The sequence below is a fragment of the Pezoporus flaviventris genome, unplaced genomic scaffold, assembly GCF_033815535.1.
Source record: "Pezoporus flaviventris isolate CSIRO_AGI_PZ_B2104156 unplaced genomic scaffold, CSIRO_AGI_Pfla_v1 ptg000007l, whole genome shotgun sequence".
NCBI lineage: Eukaryota > Metazoa > Chordata > Aves > Psittaciformes > Psittacidae > Pezoporus > Pezoporus flaviventris.
This window is the reverse complement of record NW_026892555.1, coordinates 73,467,368-73,489,107: the sequence shown is the minus strand read 5'-3', so window position 1 is coordinate 73,489,107 and position 21,740 is coordinate 73,467,368. Positions and strand designations below refer to the sequence as shown.

General features: G+C 42.7%; 1 protein-coding gene across 1 annotated transcript in view; it reads right to left on the bottom strand.

Annotated features, from left to right (window-relative positions):
• Window positions 1-8,174, bottom strand: part of ANKRD33B (ankyrin repeat domain 33B) — a 40,132-nt gene extending 31,958 nt beyond the window's left edge. Inside the window, exon 1 of the mRNA XM_061449213.1 lies at window positions 7,752-8,174. Within this exon, the coding sequence (XP_061305197.1) occupies window positions 7,752-8,162 (411 nt within the window). The 5' untranslated portion in view covers window positions 8,163-8,174. The remainder of the gene's footprint in view (window positions 1-7,751) is intronic.
• Between the last annotated feature and the right edge of the window lie 13,566 nt (window positions 8,175-21,740).

Sequence of the window (21,740 nt, the reverse complement as noted above, 5' to 3'; positions counted from 1 at the left end):
TCAAATCCAACATATGTAAACAGGAAACCAATGTCACTGTCTTTTTCTACCTCTTTTATTGCAGGATTTAAACCTGACTCTTCTAAAGACAGTTGCTCTTCATGGACTTTTCTGAAGCTCCTTTCTCCCCTCCAAGTTCTTTTAGACCTGCTCTTTTTTGCAGCTTCAGCATTAAAAGGAATGTTTGTTGGAAGCTGCCTATTTACAATACCTATGCATTACTTGCAAATAGCCCTTTTAATATGCCAAGCTACAAGAAACTTAATTTTAGCTAAATCTTGAATTTTGGAGAGCATTTTATGCTTCAATAAAATTTCACAGAAAGGATCTTAGGAATCTTTAAGAGAGAAAAATAGTGCCAATAATCCTTCTTGAGTAACTCCTCCACAAGAATATAAATTTTCATTTCCTAATGGGATGAAGGAATTAGCAGCATCACATTGTGCACTGTGAAATAAACCTCAAAGATTCTTCTGGAAAAACGCAGTAAGACATCCCAAGGTCACATTTCTTACCTGTGTTATAGGCACGTTCTATTTAAGACACCATTATAGATCTGTCATCATTATTGATGACAAATGTCCCAGACAACCGGTCTTATTAGACCATTATTAGACTTTAAATGCAGATATACTTTATTACATCTGGAGTCAACCTATGCTCAGATGGGTAGCCAGGATCATCCTTGCATCTCTGAGAAGCTCTGTAAGTCCACATACTTGATTTAAGATACTAATGTGAACCACTGCTTAAACTAGAACAAAAGATTGCTATGACCTTCATTTCTGAGTTACCATCAGGCTAAAAACATCCCACCTGTTCCATATGCTTTGCACGAAGTAATTTGTCAAAATTCCTCAAGAAACTGCTCTTCACCTGGTTTCTCTAAAAGCTGCATTACTTGAAACTAGATTAAACAACTTTCTCATGTTGATGAGGTCTTCAAATCTGTATCTGTCAGTTTCAGTAAGAGTTACATCTGTTACTGATGTAACAGCTAGTGCTGCTTTTGACAATAACTGCAAATAATACATTACTACCTGTCAACTGCATGGAGGATGCAGCAGGTCTGGGCATGCATTTCCAGCAGTCTGCTAAAGATCTGAATTTCCATGCTTAATGATCAAGCAACCTCCTTCACGGTCCTTATTATTTGTCCTTTTTATTTTAGAAATTGTGTACTGTGTGTATACTTCTTCTTAGTCAAGTTAGTTTAAAGGCTATGTTCTCGTGCCAGATTTACAAAGGCATTACCTAACACTAGAGGTGAATGCAGACAAGGGCAGGCAGACAGCTAACACACGCTCTTCTGACAATGCCTCTGGGTCCCCATGTGTGTCAATACAATCCACACTCTGGTTAGCTCACAGAATCTCCTCTTAGCAAACTGACTTTGCATTGTCCATGCTCTATGTACTCCTTTCTGATGTCTTCCCTTGAGTTGTAACTACAGGATTTGAAGGGTTCCAAATTTGTTTGGAGCAGCTTTTGTATTTTGACATCTACTATTCCTTGCCTTGCCTTGCCTTCCTCACTCCCTTTTTAAACAGATACGTATTTCCAGGGACCTTCTTTTAGTACATTTGGGTATTTCTGTACTTTTTTTAATGATTAAAATTAGATCACTTTTGCTATTAGGGTCTTTTAGAAACTATTTCCATCCAAAAGAATTCCCTTTCATGGTTTAGTGTCATGATGTTAAGTTTCAATACAAGCCTTTCCATAAGAATACCTTGTATGAGAGAATATGAGAGAACTGAAACTGCCTAAGAAAATACGAAAAAAGTTCCCAGCACTGTAGCAGATGACATTCTTCAAATTCTTTTTTTGACATGGGATGATTTCCACTATGCACCATGACAACTGAGAAGCAGTATGTGACAGGGTTATCTTTATCCCTCACCACAAAATGCTCCACTCATTTTTTTATAAGTTAGCATTGTGAAGATAACAAAAATAATATACACAGGTTAATGGAGTGCTATGCAAGCTCTGGCACTTTTTGTAACACATGACTTTCTAGCAAAGCAGTATCCAGTACAAGGTTCACTCACCCGGGAAGCGGGAACTAAACCACTGGCTCCCTGTCCCCCTCAGCCAGACACTATTATAGGAGCACAGCCCTTGAGCAAAGATAAATTCAGGTGCTAACCCCATGGGGGATTCACTGTGCATCTGTCTGTGAAACGCTCTGAAGGGTAATGCTCTCTAAACTAGCTGAGTTGCCCAAAGCAGCCTCTCTGTGGTACTACAAATCCCATGGACTGCTTTGCCTTGCTGAGCAGCAGTCTGCAGCATAGGGCACAGAGACCAGTATGACATGTCTGGAGCTTCAGAGGCTGTCACGGGTCCTGTAAGGAGGCTGGGTAAGTGACACCGTTCAAAAACATCCTTTTACAACCAGAAACACACAAACAGACCTAGGTTGCATTCAGAGAAACATCTCCACTCAAGGAGAGTCACTGGCTGGTGCTCTCCAATGCAGCACATCCACTGCAGGAGGTATGCACTGCGCCCAAATGATAAGTCTCATGTGCCTTGTCTCTGCAAAATCTCTCAAAAGTCAGCAGAGGAAGGCTTTTGGACAAAAAGGAAAGGGACAGCAATAAGAGCATGAGCATAACATAGGCACCTGAATCACCCTCTGGAGAAACCCACTCGTCTTTGCTGAGGAGAGAAGGAGAGCAGGGAAATAATCTTCCTAATTCATGCACTACACCACGGTGTGACCCCCTCTCTCTGGGAACTTCTCTCCTGCTCCTACTCCTCTGGGCTTACTTCCATGTTTGGCACAAGCTTACGTTCTCACAAGCTTTTCAAGAAGGTTTCTAGCTGAGACGCCACTACCTTATTTTTATTTAGTCAGTAACAGCAACTTCCAGGCTTTGGATGCATCGCTATCCTTCTCCATGACTAAGTATCATGAGAGGGGAAATCAAAAGAAATTTAGATCAAGGGGAACAGCAGCCTTCAAGCCCCTGTTTTCTTCCCTCAGCACTAAAATGAGAAAGGAACAAACAAATCCAGTCCCACTTGGTGATGGAGCTGCAGAGCTATTGTTCCTCAACGGAAAACTTACTCCAAACAAGTACAGATCAATGGCATCCTGTATAAACCATTACAAGAAAAATTAACTGTGCTCATATATGAATTTGGGAATATTTTCTAAGAGGAGAAGAAAGAGCCTACAAGCTGAGGAACATAGATCATTTTGTCTTCACACCTTTTAAGGGAGAAAACCAAAGATGACAAATGTATGATCCCGCTATATGATACACTTACTGTTTAACTGCAGATTGGTTCCTAGTTATCCATGGAACTGGGCAAAAGACTCATTGAACAGTTACATAAAACTGAAAAGCTGAAAAAAATCTACATTTGCAAATATATGTGCAGGAATATTCTCTCACATAAACCAATTCTGAAGTGCGGAGTTACAGAATACCTACTAATACAGGCTGTACCACATGGATGATTAACATAAAGCCTTTCTGAGAATGAGCTGCAGTGATTATTTTCAATCTGTCTCTCCCCCATTCCTTATTGCCTTCTCTATTGTCATGGCAAATTTCTAAATTTGCTTGCATTCTGCAGTTAGGTAACATCAGATTTTGTAACTCTGTCTTTCTGAGTATATACAATCCTGGTCACCAGGCAAACTTTAATATTAAGTGATGTTAAACTTACGAGATGCAAATGTCTGAAATTCTAGAAGCGTGGTTAGCAAGGACACAAAATCAGGCCCTATGGTGAAAAGCAGCATCATTATGAAGATGACATTCAGGTCTCAGTCAGGTCAGCAGATTGCATCACAGCCACAACTTTGTTTTGTCATATATATTTGCAAATCCCTCCTTAGTGCTAGCATGAGGCAGGTAAATACATCAACATTAATAAATGAGAGGTCACCCTGCATGATCTACAATTACTGTATTATACGCTGTCACAGTTATTTTCCAAATATTTCAGTGTTAGATTTGTCAAGGAAAGGAAACCAGCAGGACCAAGCCAGTCTTTTGGGACTCCATATACAGACAGCAGTGCCACAGAAGATGCAGGGATCAACCCTTTGGGGATCCTATGCAGATAATGATATCTAAACTGTTGTTGTCTCAACAGTAATGGAAACGAGACAGGGAAGGTACCAGTCTTCAGGCTACATGTGGTGACTAATAAATTGGATGTTGTGGAGTCTGGTTTACTGCAGGAAGGTGAATTTAATGAAAACCTGTGCCTGGCGGGAAGTTCTGCAGCTTGCAAACAAAGCATGGAGAAAATCTGCTTCTGCAGAAACCCCAGGAAAAAAACACTATACAGCCTTGGCAAATTGACTCAGAAGAGAGAACTGATGTATTTTCATAAAAAGGATGGAGGAAAATAAGTAAGGTTACCTCTGGATCTTTGTGTTTTTAGAAATAACTCCTTCTGAATCTTAAGCTGATACACTCACATTTTAGGGACAAGGTAAAAATTTAAAAACAATTGCAAAACTCCATCTGTTTGTGCCCATTGATTTAGAGAACTTAACCATTAGGGAGTTTCTTCTTCATGTTACGTTTTGTGAGCTGAGTTTCCTTAGTTTCAGAATCAAAATATGGTATTGTCTTACTACTGCAACCTCTTAAAGGCTTTGTCTATTTTGAAAAAAGCCCTAATTTTTGAATTGTGAAATGAAACTCTACTTTCTATACGCAGCAGGGGATTGTGAAAACAGTTAATATATTCACTTGAAGCTGTCCTTTTACTATCCCACTTTCCAAAAAACAAGTTACTCTTCTTCGCTGTCCTGTCTCACAGAGAAGAAAGAACTTATAAGAAACAAAAGGTCAGCAAAAAAAGGCTTTCCAATAAATGCATGCAAGATAGCATGGGAACAAACATCTCTGTGAAAGAAGGTGCTGAAAGCCAACAGTACAAGTTTCAGTAACTGTAAAATTTTGTCAGCACAAATGGTGTATGTAACTCATTCAGTTACTTTTTGGCAGTAAAATTAAGTTTTGTTTATGGATAATGGCCAATGACTTTATATAACATGCAAATTCAAGAGCTACAAAAATTCCACAGGAAGGGTGACAAAAGACCTGAGCAAAAATTCCCTTTTGTCAATTAATGTTCTCTGAAAAAGGTGAATTTGCCTTGATGTCCCCTGTGGGGACATCGGAACTGCAGTCACACCAGAAGTTCCAGCTTCCCAGCGGAAAGGTTTCTCCTATCCCACTCATGTCTGTCTGGAAAAGAAAGACTGTCCTGCTCTGTACTGGTGCAATCAGGGCACATCTGTGAGGGAGGCAGAGAGAGAAACTGAACTCCTGTATCCCACATTGTTCATGAGGCTTATAGACATTGCTGAATTACAGAACTTCTTTTACTCTGCTTTCATAATGTCGTGGTTTAAACCCAGTCAGGTAACTCGTTCACTCACTCCCCCTCTTCTTTCCCTCCCCCTGCTCCCAGAGGGACGGAGAGGAGAATTGAAAAGAATGCAACTCCCACGGGTTGAGATAAGAACAGTTTAGTAACTAAGGTATAACACAAATCACTACTGCTACCACCAATAATAATAATGATAAAGGAAATAACAAGGGAAGAGAATACAACACCTCAGCACCAGCCGACCGATAACTTGCCCCCCAAGCCCGACCGATACCTCCTCTAACCCTGCAGTCTCCCAGCCCTTCCAGCTAACTCCCAGTAACCTCCTGGGCATGACGTGCTGTGGTATGGAATACCTCTTTGGTCAGTTTGGGTCAGGTGTCCTGTCTCTGCTTCCTCCTGGCTTCCCCTCCTCCCTGGCAGAGCATGAGGCTCACAAAGTCCTTGGCCAAACCAAAACATCGCTATCAGTTCTGTTCCCAGGCCGAAAGTCAAAACACTGCACTGCACCAGCTACCAAGAAGGAGAAACATGACGGCTACTGCTGAACCCAGGACACATAAAAAGCACAAAAAACCCAGAACTGATGTCCAAGTTTAATTTCAGGTCAAATGGAATATTTGCTTAAGTAGAGAAAAGCTTTTTCTTTCTTTCTTTTTTTTTTTTTTTTAACAGTATGAACAAATAAGAGGAACTTTCAGTCTGTATTCAAACTATAACTTTGTTTCTTTCCTGGGAAGCTGGAGAGACAAAGAAGACTAATCTGCTTTTTAGGAAGTGGGATGGTGAAGGGCTTCCGACCAGGAAAATTCACTGTTTTCTTAACCCTGATCCAATCACCTCTGCCCAAGGAGCTACTGTGGGATGAGTGCTGATGTTGACACCAAACTTTTTCTTACCTCTTGATCAGCTCTGCAGGACCCCAGCCTGGAGACGGAGGGCGCCTACAGCTTCACAGCTGGCTCAGAACCACTGCTGGGTGGGAAGGCCTGCCTTGTGGACAGGACAGCCATGGAGCACTTGGTCTTCTATGCCACGTGTAGAGTGGGGCCAAACCTCTCCACCGTCACACACTTGAGACACACTGAATCAATGTCTCAGTGGAGGCAAGTGTCCACGCAATGTCAGGGCTGGATTTGGGCTCCAGCTCAGGCCTTGACCTCATAAACAGGACAGATGTACCTGCAGTATCTTAAGAATCTCCTGTAATAAATGTTTGGATCCCACATGTTACCTACTGAGAGTATAACTACACCATATGTTGGCTTAGACAGAAAAGTTGATTTAAAACATTTCTACCTTATGTTGCTCATTCCCACCCCCAAGCCATAGGATGCTGCCCCCTTAGAAGTATTAATACCAAGTTTTGTATTTGTATCATTTGCAGAAATTTACAGTAAATCAGATCACTAGAAATCTGTATTAAAAATCCTTTGAGGTGGAAGTAAAGATATTTGTGGGAAAAATCCCCAAAGTACATACATCTAAGACACAATGAAAGCCCCTCTGCTAACAGCACCAAACCCAAATCACTGCGTTATTTTTGATGTGAAGACCATTTATGTTGCCAGAATGTATAAGTCACTTGCCCAATTAAAATAACACAGCTTTCTTTCAAAAGATTTCTGTCACAGACTACCCCAGAAAATTTTTTGGAGATTGTTTATGCAAACCGTAAGTAAAGATTTCCTAGTTTTAATACAAACAGTAGTAACAGCAGCAAGAGGAGTTGCTGTTGATAATCTTCAATATTGTTGCTCAAACATTCCAGTTGCACATTACCCAGGAAACCTTTCCCAAGTTTTCACCCTCTGGTTTAGTGAAGTACACTTCCGCCCTTGCAGTAAAACTAAGTAACAGGGAAAAACCGAACCACAAACCCTGTACTGACACAAACCACCAGAACAGCTCACCAGCAGCAAAACAAATACCAGAGCTCCAAAAAGTCTTATTTTAGCACAGGAATACCCTGAGCCATGCAGTGAGAACATGAAGTACTGCAGGGGATGGGCTGCCAAGTAAAGAGGAAGGTTTAGCCCTGCTGAACACGACTGCTGCTAGCAACGCACTCTCTCACCAGTAACCTGCGGGAAAACAAGACCCATCTCAAAACCGAAGGCGGGAAAACTGGAATCTCAGCCTTCCTCTCTTCCCATAAACTGGCCGCTTACTTTGCCACAGACGGAAAGCCATATCTAGCACGGCTTTCTCCTGTCCCCTGCCCCTCTACGGAACCGCAGACCAGCACCCTTCAAATGAAAGTGGCGCCCCCCACCCCGCGCCCGCCTGCCCTCGGCCCTGCTCCAGAGGATTCAGGGTGCCGGGACAGGTGGACGCTTTCCCGTCCCTGGGCTGGGGGAGCAGGACGGGATGCTCACCCGGCGGTTACGGTCTGTCTCCCGCACCTCCTCCTCTTCGGGGCCTTGGCGGATGAGCGCCTTGAGCACTATGGTGTTGTTGGTGCAGCAGGCTCGGAAGAGGGTGAGAGCCTCGGGGCTGTCGCGCCCCCCTTCCTCCAGGGACCACTGGTCCTCCTCGTCCTCCAGCCCCCGCGGCGGGTAGAAGGAGTCATCCGAGGCGATGCTGCAGGTGTCGGGAAGCTCGGAGAAGTCCTCGTACTCTTCGCAATCCTCTTCCTCCTCCTCCTGCTCCTCGCCCAGCCCCTCGGCGGCTGCCCCCGCCGCACCCTGCTCGGGGTCGCTCTCCTCGGCGCTGGCCATGTCCGGCGCCGGCGCGGGGTACACGCGCTCCCCGGACAGCTGCTCCCCGGCCCCGGACAGCAGCACCATGGTGGCCCGGGGCCGGGGGCTCCCCTCCGGCCCCGCCGGGCCGCCCTTGCCCTCACCCGCCGGCCACGGGGAGCTGGCCGGGGGGTCTCGCTGCCAGCTGCCCTGTGGGGACTAGCGGCTCTTCCCCGTGCAGTCCCGCGTTCGACGAGGGGTCCCTCTGCCCCTCTCACGCAAGTTTGAGGCCCGTCCGGCGAGTAGCCCCGCAGCAGCCCGGCGGCCGGCACCCCGCGGGCCGGGGCATGGTGCTGCCGCCGGGACTCCCCCGGGGCCCGGCCGGGCTCGCTCGCTCAGCGAGGTGAGGTTGCCGGCAGGCAGGGCCGGTCTGCGCAGAGAAGAGAGTTCGCCAACTCCTGGCCCGTAATCCGCTCAGCATCTCTCTGAGACGATTTGGGCTCAGGCTTAGCGGGGTAAAAGCGGCTGGCGGGGAGAAAGAGGAGGAGGAGGGGAGCGGGCGGCGGCTCCCTTCGCGCCGCAGGGCCCTGCTGTAGCTGTCGGGGGGAAACCTGCCCTTCGGCGGTCGTTGTCCTTCTGCGCGGAGAGATGGGATGGGCCACCGCAAGCCCGTCCGCGGTGGGAAAAGGGGCCGCCGGACCCGGGCGGGTGAGGCAGAGGCTGCCACCAGTACCGCAGAACAAACTGTGTGGTCCCGAGAGCCGTTGGTTACAGCGATGTACACAAAACTTTTCAGGAATACGACTAGCCCATGTAGCATTGATCTTTTGGAAAAGATACAAAAACTAGGTAAAATATGGCATTTCTGTGCTTTGAAAGAGAGCTTTAAAGCAATTAATTCCTTAAATCACATCACACTGACCTGACAGTTTAACCAGCTGTAAGAGATGTCAGGCATTTCCTTTTTATGGAAGGCATTTGGAGATTAGGCTGAGAGGAATAAAGCATGTACAAATTGAGTCCCAGCTTTGTCACAGTGCCTCTAAAATCTTTTTCTTTTCAAATGCCATGGATTAGCACCATTCTCTGGCAGTGAAACAGTGGTGGGGGGAAACACTGTGGCCAACAAAACGGGGTATTTGTTTTCTTCAAGAACACTTTGAAGTGAACCTCGTATATATGACATCTTCAGCAGGTGAATGTCCAGGGTCTGGGTCCCCGTCAGTCTGACAAGAGAAACAAGCTGGTATTTCTGCATGAGGTGAGACAGAATATGATGCACACTTCATTTATTAAAGGAAAGTATGAGTGAAAAGAAAAAAGTAACTGTGAGTAATGGGGCCCAAGGAGTAGCTGTTTACAGTCTTTAGAGAAAACATCATGTGAACCAGGCGTTGCAAGTGAGAGAAAGCTCAGTGGCTTCTTGCTGATCTCTAACTGGAAGGGTTAGCCCAGGGCCTAGCTGGAGGACATCCATAATCACAATTAGTAACAAATAGCACCCTGATTAGCAAGGAAGCTAAACTGGGAAGAAAGGAGATTAAACTGTTCACTCACCTCCAGACACCTCTGGGATCATAGCTGACGTGTATTATCAGCCATGCTTAGGCTCATGCTGCCCATCTCCCATTATCTCTTTGCGTAAAGAAAGGCCCCATACTCCAAAACCACTCCATGTGCCTGTTCCCAAATCAGATGCTTCTGAACTGGCTTCACCTGCAGCATGACAGCTCTGTCGAATTTTTCCTTTTATTGCCTATCCATTTCTTAAGTACTTGTATTCACAAATTTTAAGGGCTCCACTCAGTTAACTTTTTGTTTCCCACTCAGTTAGTGCGGCCAGTGATCTGCTCAACAGAATGGTATTTCTTAAAGCAGTACTTGTATTTTGGAAGAACTTCATTTTTGCTTGAGACCCTGCAGCTGGAGGGAAGGGAGTATTTGTCTTGTTCTCAGCCTGAACTCATCATAGAAGCTCAGAAAGACTTTTGGCTCTAGTAACTTTGGTAGCAGACAAACAAAAAACCTAATTCTCACTACAGAGAAACAAAAATATTTTGTGGGTGAAGATTCAGCTCATCTGTAGGAACTGATTAATCAAATATACTTGTTTTGTTTCTGTCTTAGAGACTAATTTCACAGGAATAAAGATTTACTTTATTTACCAGACTGTTGTTTGTTTTTTTAATTTGAATATGAAATATGTTAGCAAAGATGCAGGCACCAGTAAGTTTGAATAGCAAAACCAAACCCCAATCCTGAAAACCCCTAATCCTAACTATAGGGAAACAACAGTTATTTTAACATACGGAAAAAAAGTTTGATTCTGAAAATTCACCCTCTTTTTTCCCTGTGTTTAGTTTACCTATCAGTTTATTAATGGAAGGGAAATGAATCTGTCTGCTTCCACAGCTGAGGTGGTTCTGCAGGGACCTCAGAGATGAAAAATGTTTTCTCTTGACTATGCTTGACGCTTTCATTCTTTCTCTGAAAGAACAGTGTGATATTGCTTGAGCTTTCAAAGCAAGGCATCAGACTAGTTCAGAGCAGGCACTGCTCTTCCCATTGGAATTTTCACTTGTACAACTGCTGTTGAGACTGTAGTTCAAATTATTTAATCTCTGTGCATCTTGACAATAAGTCACCACAGAAAGGTGCAGTTAATTGGACTTAAACTGTTACATGAGTCCTTAAGATGCTGCTGCAGCCATTTATCTTGTCAGCATAGAGGCTCCCACCAAGGCTAGTCTGCTTGGGCATGGTTATGGATTTAAAACAGATTATTCCCCGTTTCTTGGTTCTTTCGGTGACACAGGTTGTATGTGGCAAGCAAGGTTTCTTGTAATTTATACTCCACTGTGCAAATCAGACTAAAACAATGTAAAGAAAGGCTATAGAATAAGTTCACAAATGCTTTCAGATTATCAAAAAAGACATTTTCATGGCATTTGTAAGAGGAGAGCTTCAAACCTTCTGTCTAGAAAAGATACCAGTTAGCATCATTGAAGGTAAATGCTGGTATTTATAAAACTTATCATAAAAGTGAAGAAATAAACCTTACCATCTTAAAGTAAATAGCCCAGAATTATTAGTCATTATCATCATGAGTATCTGATAAAAATTTATTGCTTGGAATTAACAAGGTGGGAAATTAAAATATTCAGAGCTGATCTCACCTGTTCCTGTGCAAAGCTTCCCTTGAAGAAACCCATTTTTGGAATGACTATAGCATTGGGTGCCCTCAATTTGCCTCATTCAGGTTTGTAAACCATTCCAATTATAAACAGTTCTGAGATAGAGATTGAGAGTCAATGAGATTAATGTGCACCTGTAAAATGAGTATGAAGATTCAGTGAGTGTTATGTGTCCTTCTCACATTCAATAACTTCACCAAAGGAAAAAATCCACAACACACTGAATGTTATTGCCCGTGTTCTTAAAAATTAAATCTGCTCAAAGAAAAAGCGGTTTCAATGATTCAAGGGGTTTATAAATTCTCAGTTGCACATCAGATCACTTTTTCTGCAGCCAGTTGGCTCCTCAGTCATTGCTTTGTAAGTGTGTGCTTGGAGCATGTGAAGGGATGGAGCAGTGCATCACTAGCTGGCAGTACCACCAGTCGTGGCAACACAGCACTGTTAAACTTAAGAGCAGTCTCACTTCCTTTCTTTATTTTTCTGCTGAACAGCTTGTAAAAGCTTTTCTTTTGAGAGCCATAGAAGTTTCTTTGGACACCGGATGTCTCTCTCTTCCACCACAGCCACCAAAGGAAGTATTCAGAGCAAAAAGAAACCTCCCTCAAACAATCTGGCCATCTTCAGAGATGGGAGAAGAGCTGAAACCTCCAAAAGGCCCATGTAGGGAATGGGTTTGGTGGCATGACCTAACCTGGAACCACCTCAGTGCTAACCTGGTCTATTCCAAGGGTCCCAGTGGGTAAGCTGTGGAGGAAACATGGGTTAACAAGGTGATAAAAGGGATGGGGTATTGCTTTTTACAGCACCTTTGGAGGTAGACTGGTAGAGGAGGTAGACAGGACCTTTGGAGGTAGACTGATAGAAATACTCACTTTCAACCTTCAAGCCTTGTGTTGGTCATCAAACAAGGCTGGTTGCAGCTTCAAAAACTGGCTGCTTGAAGTTAATGTCAATACAATATTTAGGCATGGATGTAAGCAAACTGGTTTCTGGAGCTGCTGAGTTCTTGGCAGTGCTGGCAGACTAATAAATCCAAACCTGTGTTTATTATGCCAAATAATGTACTTTTGATTTGGATGCTTTGCTGGGGCTGTAGGAGGCTGGTAAACAGACTAGCTGTTGTGAGGCATGTAAGCGCAATTAACGTAGTCAAAAGACATCGGTTCATGTACTGCATTTGAGTTCTGCTGTTGGCAAGGTATATAAGAAGGCGGCATTCAAGGTAAAGGTTAAGATTTAAGCTGAAGGGATCACTGAGGAAAAAATTCCTGTCAGTCAAAAAGAGCCAAAGACAGACAGTGAGTGTTGGCTTTCATAATTACCTGATCTGGGGTGGGTCACCATGTTTACAAATAAACAGATTCAGCAGAACTTGCTAAGACCACGCCATTTTAAAGTCTTTTGGAAAGAGCAGAGTTGAAGCCTCAGTTTTCCTAAGCTCTGGCCAAGATTTGATGTGAAATCCTGCTTGATCTGGGAAGTAACATCTGCTGAGGAGCTATGGCTGGAAGTTGCAATATGTTTCCTAGAAACCAAATGCTTGGTCTGAATGATGAAAGTAGAGCCAAAGAATAAGGAATATTAGCAATCATCTTGCTACATGTTAGTGTTTTCTCTGTTGCTGGTATTTTTCAGCTGTTGCTCAGTCAGATTAAATGTTGTTTAAAGTATCTGTAATACCAGCCCAATGGTATCACTGTCAAGTTAATACAACAAACAGATGTAAGTATAAAAACCTGACACTGGACAAAGAAAAACAAAGGTTGAGAGTAGGAGAGCAAAATGTTTTTCAAATCATAAGTTTAATTTTCTTTTCCTGTATGTTGATATCTTTTTCCAAAAGTACAAAATGCTAGAAATTAATACATGTATAAAAATGGGGGAAAAGAAATCTCATATATATTCGATTTCTCAATTAGAACTATCGGATCATCAAGGTTTTTTTCACATGATGAGTGCGCTTATTTTTGAATTCTAGTGCAGCAGAGGACTCCCTATACATGCATGTGTGAAAACCTGTCACTCCAGTGTCTAAAATCAAAAAGTAATGTAATCTTTATGCCAATTTTTTTTTGTTCCTCCTGAAAGGAATTTCTTTCCACACACAGAGAATAGACTGTGCATTTGCTTCAAATTTTCCTAAAATTTTTCCTCTTCCTTTATTGTCAAATTAATACAACCAAAAATATTTTGGTTTGACACTGGTATGAATAAGCTCACTGACATTATTCCATATGCAGAAGACGTGTAGCACACCTGCTGTTGCACTTCTGAAGCTTAACATCAGTTGTCTCCTCTGCTACAGATTTCCTGAACAACTGTGGGAGCTTCAAGCCTTTCCATCCCTCTGGTTTTGCTCCCGAATGACAATAATGCTGTGTCTCTCTACTCCTGGGATGTTTGGGAGCTAAGGGCATTACAGTTTTGTAGAGGTTCAGGTGCTAACTGACTTCAAGCCATGGAAATACCACAGATAAATGTTCATCTATATTCACTATTGCCCTGCATCAGTAAACTAAGGAAGGCAGTGCTGAATTCAACCTAATTCTAACTTTTCTGGCAAACCCCAGGGAAAGCTTTAATATTTGACCCAGTTTCTATTTCTGAAATATTATGGTTTTAATCCTCTTTCTATTTCAGTTTCATCTAATTCAAGCTAGGGGTTGGACAGTGCTATCTAATGCAATCCAGTATTGGAGAAACACTGATACAAAAGCAGAAACAGAAATTATTTCACTAAGTAAAGAAAGTAAAGGAAAATCTAGAAGTTTTGTTGCCATAATTTATTCATTTATACCACCTCATTTTATTCTCTTTCCTCCTGTGAGAATTCAGAGTGCTTTAGGATATAAACCTCATCGAGTGACATATTTCAGCAAAGTATCTCAGCTCGTGCTGTAAAGGTGAATATTGTGCTTGTTTTATAGGTGCTGAAATTGAGTTTGAGACTATTCAAATGCAGCTGAGTATTGTATAATGTAATGTCAAACATACAGATGTCTTATTTTGGCACAACTCAAATGCTTTGAATGACTCATGGTTTAAATGGCTTGTCCAAATCTGTATAGCCAGGCAGATGGGGAATAGGGTATGGCTCCTCACTGAGACCATTATAGAAATCCATCTGAATACATATGGTGTATGTATTCAGATGATTACATACAGATACAGATTCTCCATGAAGGAGATGCTATAAATGGTCATCCTGAAACTATTTATCTTTTGAGAACATAGTGAATGCTGGCCAGCAAATATAAATGGCACTTTATGATGAACACAGTTATTATATTCAGTATATTGGATTTTTTTGCCAACTGTTTCTTCTGCATTCTTAAAACATATATATAAACCAGAACACTGAGAAACAAAGTGGTATCCAGCAAGGCCACATGGATACAAGACCACTTGGTTGCTTCAGTACAGGATTTCAGAGTTTGCATTTGTTTCTTTGTACAGTATCAAAATAATAACACCCTATATTTGGAAATGTGATTCCTTATATGTGCAATGAATCACGCTCAGAGGATTTCTTGGTTTTCCTCTCCCACCTCTTCCTGAGATAGCTGGTCTTTCTGGTGTTAACTGGCATTTCACCACGTTATGCAATCATAAGATTAACTAAAGGCTTGTATTGAAAGACAAATATGCTTAAATATTCTGGAAAGGATCTGTGCATGTATTTAAGTGATGTAGAGAATTAGTGCCCTGATAAAGGTGTGTGTGGTTTCAAAACACTTTAGAAACTCATAGAACAACTATGGGACTATTATTATTTTCATATTGCGCACATTATCTATTAGATTTCCTTGTCTCTAGTAGGATCACACTAAATTTCATCTTTGCAGATATGAGATGCTCTTCAATTATGTTATTTGTTTAATGTTTCAGTGAAATCATCTAAATTGCTATTCTTCCAGGTTACAATAAATCGATGCTCATCTCACAAAATGGGTCCCTCGTTTCTTGGTTTTGTAACACAATTTTCACAAATCACAAACGTCATGGGGCTCATCCCAGGAGACGCTCAGGTGCAAGCAGATCATCTGTAGAACATACTCTTTAGAAACCCAGCCTCCCATGGGATCATTATTTAACCAATTTTAAATATCTCATTTTATCAGATTCCTTCCACTTAGGAAAATATATTTCCTAAAAATAACTTGCTACAGAAGTTAGAGGGGTAATCAGTAGTAAACGCCAACTAAAGTTTGGTGGTAAATTCTACGCAGTTTAGTTTCAGTTCTGCCACTGTCCATACTCCTCTGTATGAATGTAGTGTATTAAAATGAAGAGCTATCACTGTTCAAAGCATACTATGCCATAAAGGGCATGTATGGAGGGTCTTTCTGCCCTCCCTGTAGAGAGTTATTTAAGAAGTAATACCAAATGGGGAATGCATTATCTCCTGCCTGCACTGTTCTTCTTGCCTATATTTTCCTTACAACTCCAAATAAAGCCTTTTACTGATTCAGTAAAGGAAATAGATGCTTCTGTTTGGTGGTATTTTCTTTGGAAACATCCTACGAGTCTAGTGCAATTTCCTTTTGACTGCTTCTTGCATACGCAGCAAAAAGAAAGTTACTAATTTGCTCTGTAAGAGGGCAGCATCGAGGGATGATGTTTCCATGGTCAAACTGCTTCAGTAGCAGCTATTCATAATCAGAAGACACTGAGGTAAATATTGTTATCTCTGCTTTCCAGTTGGTGAAACTGAAATAAAGAGGTCAAGGTCAACATCTTCCAATTTAAAATCTATGGCTGGATTTCAACAGCTAAATTAGTGACATGAATTGTAAACTTCTGAAACCTAAAAAATTAAAAGGACTCCACATTCTTGGGAATCCTGGGAATCTGAACACTCATTTATACACCAGAAGTGTTGCAACCAAGTTAAACTTTCTTGCTTTATAACTGGGGCAATGTTAGGTCACAGATATCCTGAATCTCCTTAGGTTTTGGAGTTGTATTACGTTCATCAGTAGATATCTGCATTTACATTACCCCCTCTATTTATTTGCACTTCTGTAGTGCCAAGATCTCAGGAGGAAATTCTCCTTAAATATCTTGGTTGCTCTTGAAGTTGTATTTAGATTTTTTCAGTTCCCTTCACCATAGTCTGTATCTCATTATAGAATCATAGAATAGTTAGGGTTGGAAAGGCCCTTAAGATCATCTAGTTCCAACCCCCCTGACAAGGGCAGGGACACCTCACACTAAACCGTATCACACAAGGCCTCATCCAACCTGGTCTTGAACACTGACAGGGATGGAGCATTCACAACCTCCCTGGGCAACACATTCTAGTGCCTCACCACCCTCACAGGAAAGAATTTCCTCCTTATATCTAATCTAAACTCCCTGTTTAAGTTTGAACCCGTTACCCCTTGTGCTATCACTACAGTCCCTAATGAAGAGTCCCTCCCCAGCATCCCTATAGGCCCCCTTCAGATACTGGAAGGCTGCTATGAGGTCTCCATGCAACCTTCTCTTCTCCAGGCTGAACAGCCCCAACTTCCTAAGCCTGTCTTCATACAGGAGGTGCTCCAGTCCCCTGATCATCCTCATGGCCCTCCTCTGGACTTGTTCCAACAGTTCCATGTCCTTTTTATGTTGAGGACACCAGAACTGCACACAATACTCCAGGTGAGGTCTCACAAGAGCAGAGTAGGGGGGCAGGATCACCTCCTTCGACCTGCTGGTCACGCTCCTTTTGATGCAGCCCAGGATACGGTTGGCTTTCTGGGCTGCAAGCGCACACTGCCGGCCCATGTTCATTTTCTCATCAACCAACACCCCCAAGTCTTTCTCCGCAGGGCTGCTCTGAATCTCTTCTCTGCCCAACCTGTAGCTGTGCCTGGGATTGCTCCAACCCAGGTGTAGGACCTTGCACTTGTCATGGTTAAACTTCATGAGGTTGGCATCAGCCCACCTCACAAGCGTGTCAAGGTCCCTCTGGATGGCATTCCTTCCCTCCAGCATATCAACCGAACCACACAGCTTGGTGTCATCAGCAAACTTGCTGAGGGCACACTCAATCCCACTGTCCATGTCAGCGACAAAGATGTTAAACAAGACCGGTCCCAACACCGATCCCTGAGGGACACCGCTCGTTACTGGTCTCCAGCTGGACATTGAACCAGTGACCACAACTCTTTGTGTGCGGCCATCCAGCCAGTTCTTTATCCACCGAGTGGTCCATCCATCAAATTGATGTCTCTCCAATTTAGAGACAAGGATGTCGTGTGGGACAGTTTTGAACGCTTTGCACAATTCCAGGTAGATGACATCAACTGCCCTACCCCTGTCCATCAGTTCTGTAGCCCCATCATAGAAGGCCACCAAATTGGTCAGGCAGGATTTCCCCTTAGTGAAGCCATGCTGGCTGTCACCAAGCACCTTGTTGTTTTTCATGTGCCTTAGCATGCCTTCCAGGAGAATCTGCTCCAAGATTTTGCCAGGCACGGAGGTGAGACTGACTGGTCTGTAATTCCCCGGGTCATCCATTTTCCCCTTCTTGAAAATGGGGGTTATATTTCCCTTTTTCCAGTCGTCATTAATGAAAGAACTTGCACATGAAGTGAAGGAAAATGTATCACCTAATCTGTGGCTGATTGTGGAAAAGATGAAAATGCACACTTTCATGATGAAGACAGAAGAAGGAAGAAAGAGCATCTTACTTTCCTAGAGGACAGTAGTAGGGAAGGGCAGGACCAGGCAACACAGTCCTCTAGAAGAAGGTTTGCACTTGATTCTTTTCCACTTCCACACAGTCCTGTTTGAAAGGGAGTCCAGAGTATGATGGCGAGCAGTGATGCAGACCAGGAGTCATATGACTGGTGTGTTCTCTTCACTTACAGATAATTTGCTGATGAAGCACTGACCAGATGGCACCCCAAATGCATTGTACGAATACATGGATTTTGTAGGACTCTTAAATGTTGGAGGGTTTAACTGTAAAAATTGAATGTTTTGGACTGATCGGCTCTTTTAGTCTGCTCCCTCACATTAAAGCCTGTGGCCGAAGCAGAGGTTCTTCCATTTTCAGCAGACATGACACAGAAAAGAGCTATGCTGCCTAAGTTAATAATCAGTGGTGGGAGAAGACAGGTGCTTCCTTTATCTTAGCCCTGCGTTCACATGATATGACTCTCCCTTGCGCTATATATTTCTCTTTGCCTGGCAGAGATGTGAGAGTCAAGTGAGGTATCTCCTTTCTTCTTATTGCCTGGATGTGGCATGTCCTGCCTGGAGGCACTGAGCATCCTGATCATGTTCTGCCCCACACATGGCCAGTTGATAAGGGGGAACACAAGCTGGGGGCTGCTGCTAAGACGTATGATAACTCTCCCATTGGAAGCCTGGAGACAGTATTTTGGCAGTCCAGGAAAGGTACATGCTCTGCCTTAATTGTGAACACAATTTGTTGTATCGCTTGTAAAAGTTTCATTTCACCAGTTAGTATACTAGCATTACAAACAACATAATGAAGCATAATTGGTCCAAGGGCTCAGTGTGAACTAACTGATCTGAAAATAATGCCATTTCAGAATGCAAACAGGAAAAATAAACCTTGACGTTTCCTATAAATTTCCAGGAGGAATTTTATTTACAGAATAGTAAGAGAGAATTGAGAACTTGCTAGCAAGCTGATTGAATTTTTTTGCTGTTGTTGTTGATTGGTTTATAAAAATGGCAGCTTACTTATCACCAGCAATGAGATTTACCAGCAGGGACTTGTATATTGAGCTGTGTTTGATTGCAAACTCCGCTGAAAATGTTGTTTTGGGAATAATAGGATAAAACATATTTAAAAAAAGAAAGATTGTTGATAATTTTTGGTGTAAATGTAAATATCTCCAAATAAGGCTACTGAGAGGGAAACCCATTCTAGCTAAAACAACGTTGTCAGCATGTTGCTAGATTTTGCATTGTGCTGCACTGTATGGCGTGCTCTGAAGTTAAATCACAGGAGTTTTTGCCAGTCAAAAATAGCAACGTGGCCTTTGATTTAAACCCCTTCTGCTGCACCTCTCTTTTGTTCTTAGCTAAACTAGATTTACCTTTTCCAATAATGAGGAAAAAAATAGACATCTAATACTTAGTTCTACAAATTTGCCTTTTGCTTACCCTTATTAAAACTAACTCTGGATCTGCGCTACTATAAACCTTCCTTATGTGAGAACCAAAAGCATTCCCTGTGTTTCTTTTAACAAAAAAAAAATGAAAAATGGAATTTTAAAATTATAGTTATGAAAGATAATGAAATGCCCTTAAGTAGCTAACAAATATTGTATTTTAAATGAGGTCTTGCTACAGCAATCTTAGTGAGATTCAATAGTATTTAAGTGTGTGAAGTACCACTGCCTTTCTGTGCAGACAACCCTTTGCTGATGCTGTTGGGACACTTTCCGCAACAAGACGCAATGGTGTAAAATGGGCAGAGCCCAGATCATGGATATATCTTGGATCATATGCATGTTTTCAGCCGGTGTCACTGGTTCTACACCGCACAAGGCATTCCTAAATATTTCAATGGTGCGGTCAGAAGGCTCCTGGCACTCATAAAGTGAACGGAGTGAGTGAGCTTTCCAGGTGATCTCACAAACAAGAGCAAGGCCAGCACAATTCCTCTGCACTTGGGTGAGGAGGACTGCAAGGAGGCAAATACATTGTGCACCATGGTGGAGAAAAATGCCACCTGGCTGGCCCATGAGCAGGTTACGTCCTCCTCCTCTCCCAGAGTGACAGCTATAGCTGTTCAGGGTTACTTTCAGTGGCATCCTTCACGCTCTTCACCCCAGTTGTGTTTACCACCACCTAGTAACTCCCTTAGCAGCTAAGACAAATACATTAATAACACTTTAAACCACTTCATAGTTGCAGGAAACGCAGAGCTGAGGGCTGTGAGAGCCAAGCTCAATTCACACATCATCTCCCCATTTAGACGTTTTGGAGTGAGTCATCTTAGGCTCCGTGTGCCAAGTGCTCCGGCACCAGTGCTGTGTAAATCGGCACAGATGGTGCAAACCCCCGTCAATGAATCACCTGGCTCCGTGCAGAGGGTGGGTTTGCTTCCTCCAGGGGTGGAGGGAGAGCGGGTGGGATGGGGTGAGTAAGGAGACCTCCCCAGCCCAGCACCGCTGCTCAAAACCACACCAGGCATGGGCTACTCAGCAAGGTATGTGTGGCCTATCAGCAGTGGCTGCTCAGCAGGGTATGCCTGGCCTGTCAGCAGGGGTTTGAGAGAAAATGAGTTTTAATCATTCATTAAGTCAATAGGTATGAGCTTTCTAATTTACAACGTCTGAGCTAATTAGAAATGTGGAGCAGGGGCACATTTCTCTGGTGGTGCCCCTCTGGTGCAGTTGGGAAGTGAGGCATGGTCCCTGTCTTGGTTTCCAATGGAGTCTCATGATACTTCCATTTTTTGCTGAAAGTCAGAGATCCTGAAATCACCTGCTTATGTGGGAATCACATTTCTAAACTAGAGAGGTGAGTAAAATGAATAAGAAGGCTGCTATATTAAATACCCAATGGTTTTGAAGGCAATATGGTGATTTATGTTGTCGAGTACAGGATCTTTGAAAGCTTGAGTGTGGCAGTCCTTGAAATCTGTGGATCCACTGTGATGCATTTCTTAAAGAACAATGCACAAACTGGGAGTAACCCCCAAATTCATTGCCTATCTGAGCTAATTCCGCTGCAATCTGGGTTACAGATCACACTTTCACAATGCTTGATGATTCCTACAGTATGACAGTATTTCAATGACTTCGCAAGTCAGTTATTAATTAGGAAAAATCCTACAGAATTTAAAATTTAGCAGTTAGGAATCAGTGGTTAGGAAGCACACCTGGTAATGGTTCTGGTGAGGAACATACATTTATGGCTTAGGAGCACAGCAGGCACTGCCACACTGTACTGCGCCATTATTCTGTTAGATAACAGATGCAGTCCAGCATCTATAACTCACCAAGTTCTTGGCTACTTTTACACATCTACCCTGAATTTCAGTTCCTGTACTGCAAGCTTTTCATATGTGGCCCAAGGACATAATCAACTATTTCATACAACCAGCTTTTCATTAGTGGGGAACAGGTTTCATTAGCTGGAATTTAAGAGGAAAGTTTCTGCAGTTCATGATCATGAGCCTTCTGTAACAGAGATTCAGCCTCTTGGGTCCTGATGGAATTCAGACAGCTTAACACTTTTCAATTATAAGGAACCCTGTTCTGTTCCTTACAATTTCATCAGGTTTTAAAAATTCCTTAGTTTTGGAACCCTGTTCTGTTCCTTACAGTTTCATCAGGTTTTAAAAATACCTTAGTTTTTTAGAAGGGTGGCTTTTATGACTTTGGTGGGATTCTTTTACCCTAATTTGGTTTGCTACTTTCAAGAATGAAAGCAAAGAAAGGACAAGTGTGCTGTTCTGGCATGTTAAAAAACCTCAGGTGTCCTCTTTGAAAATTGACTTTCCATAAATTATAGA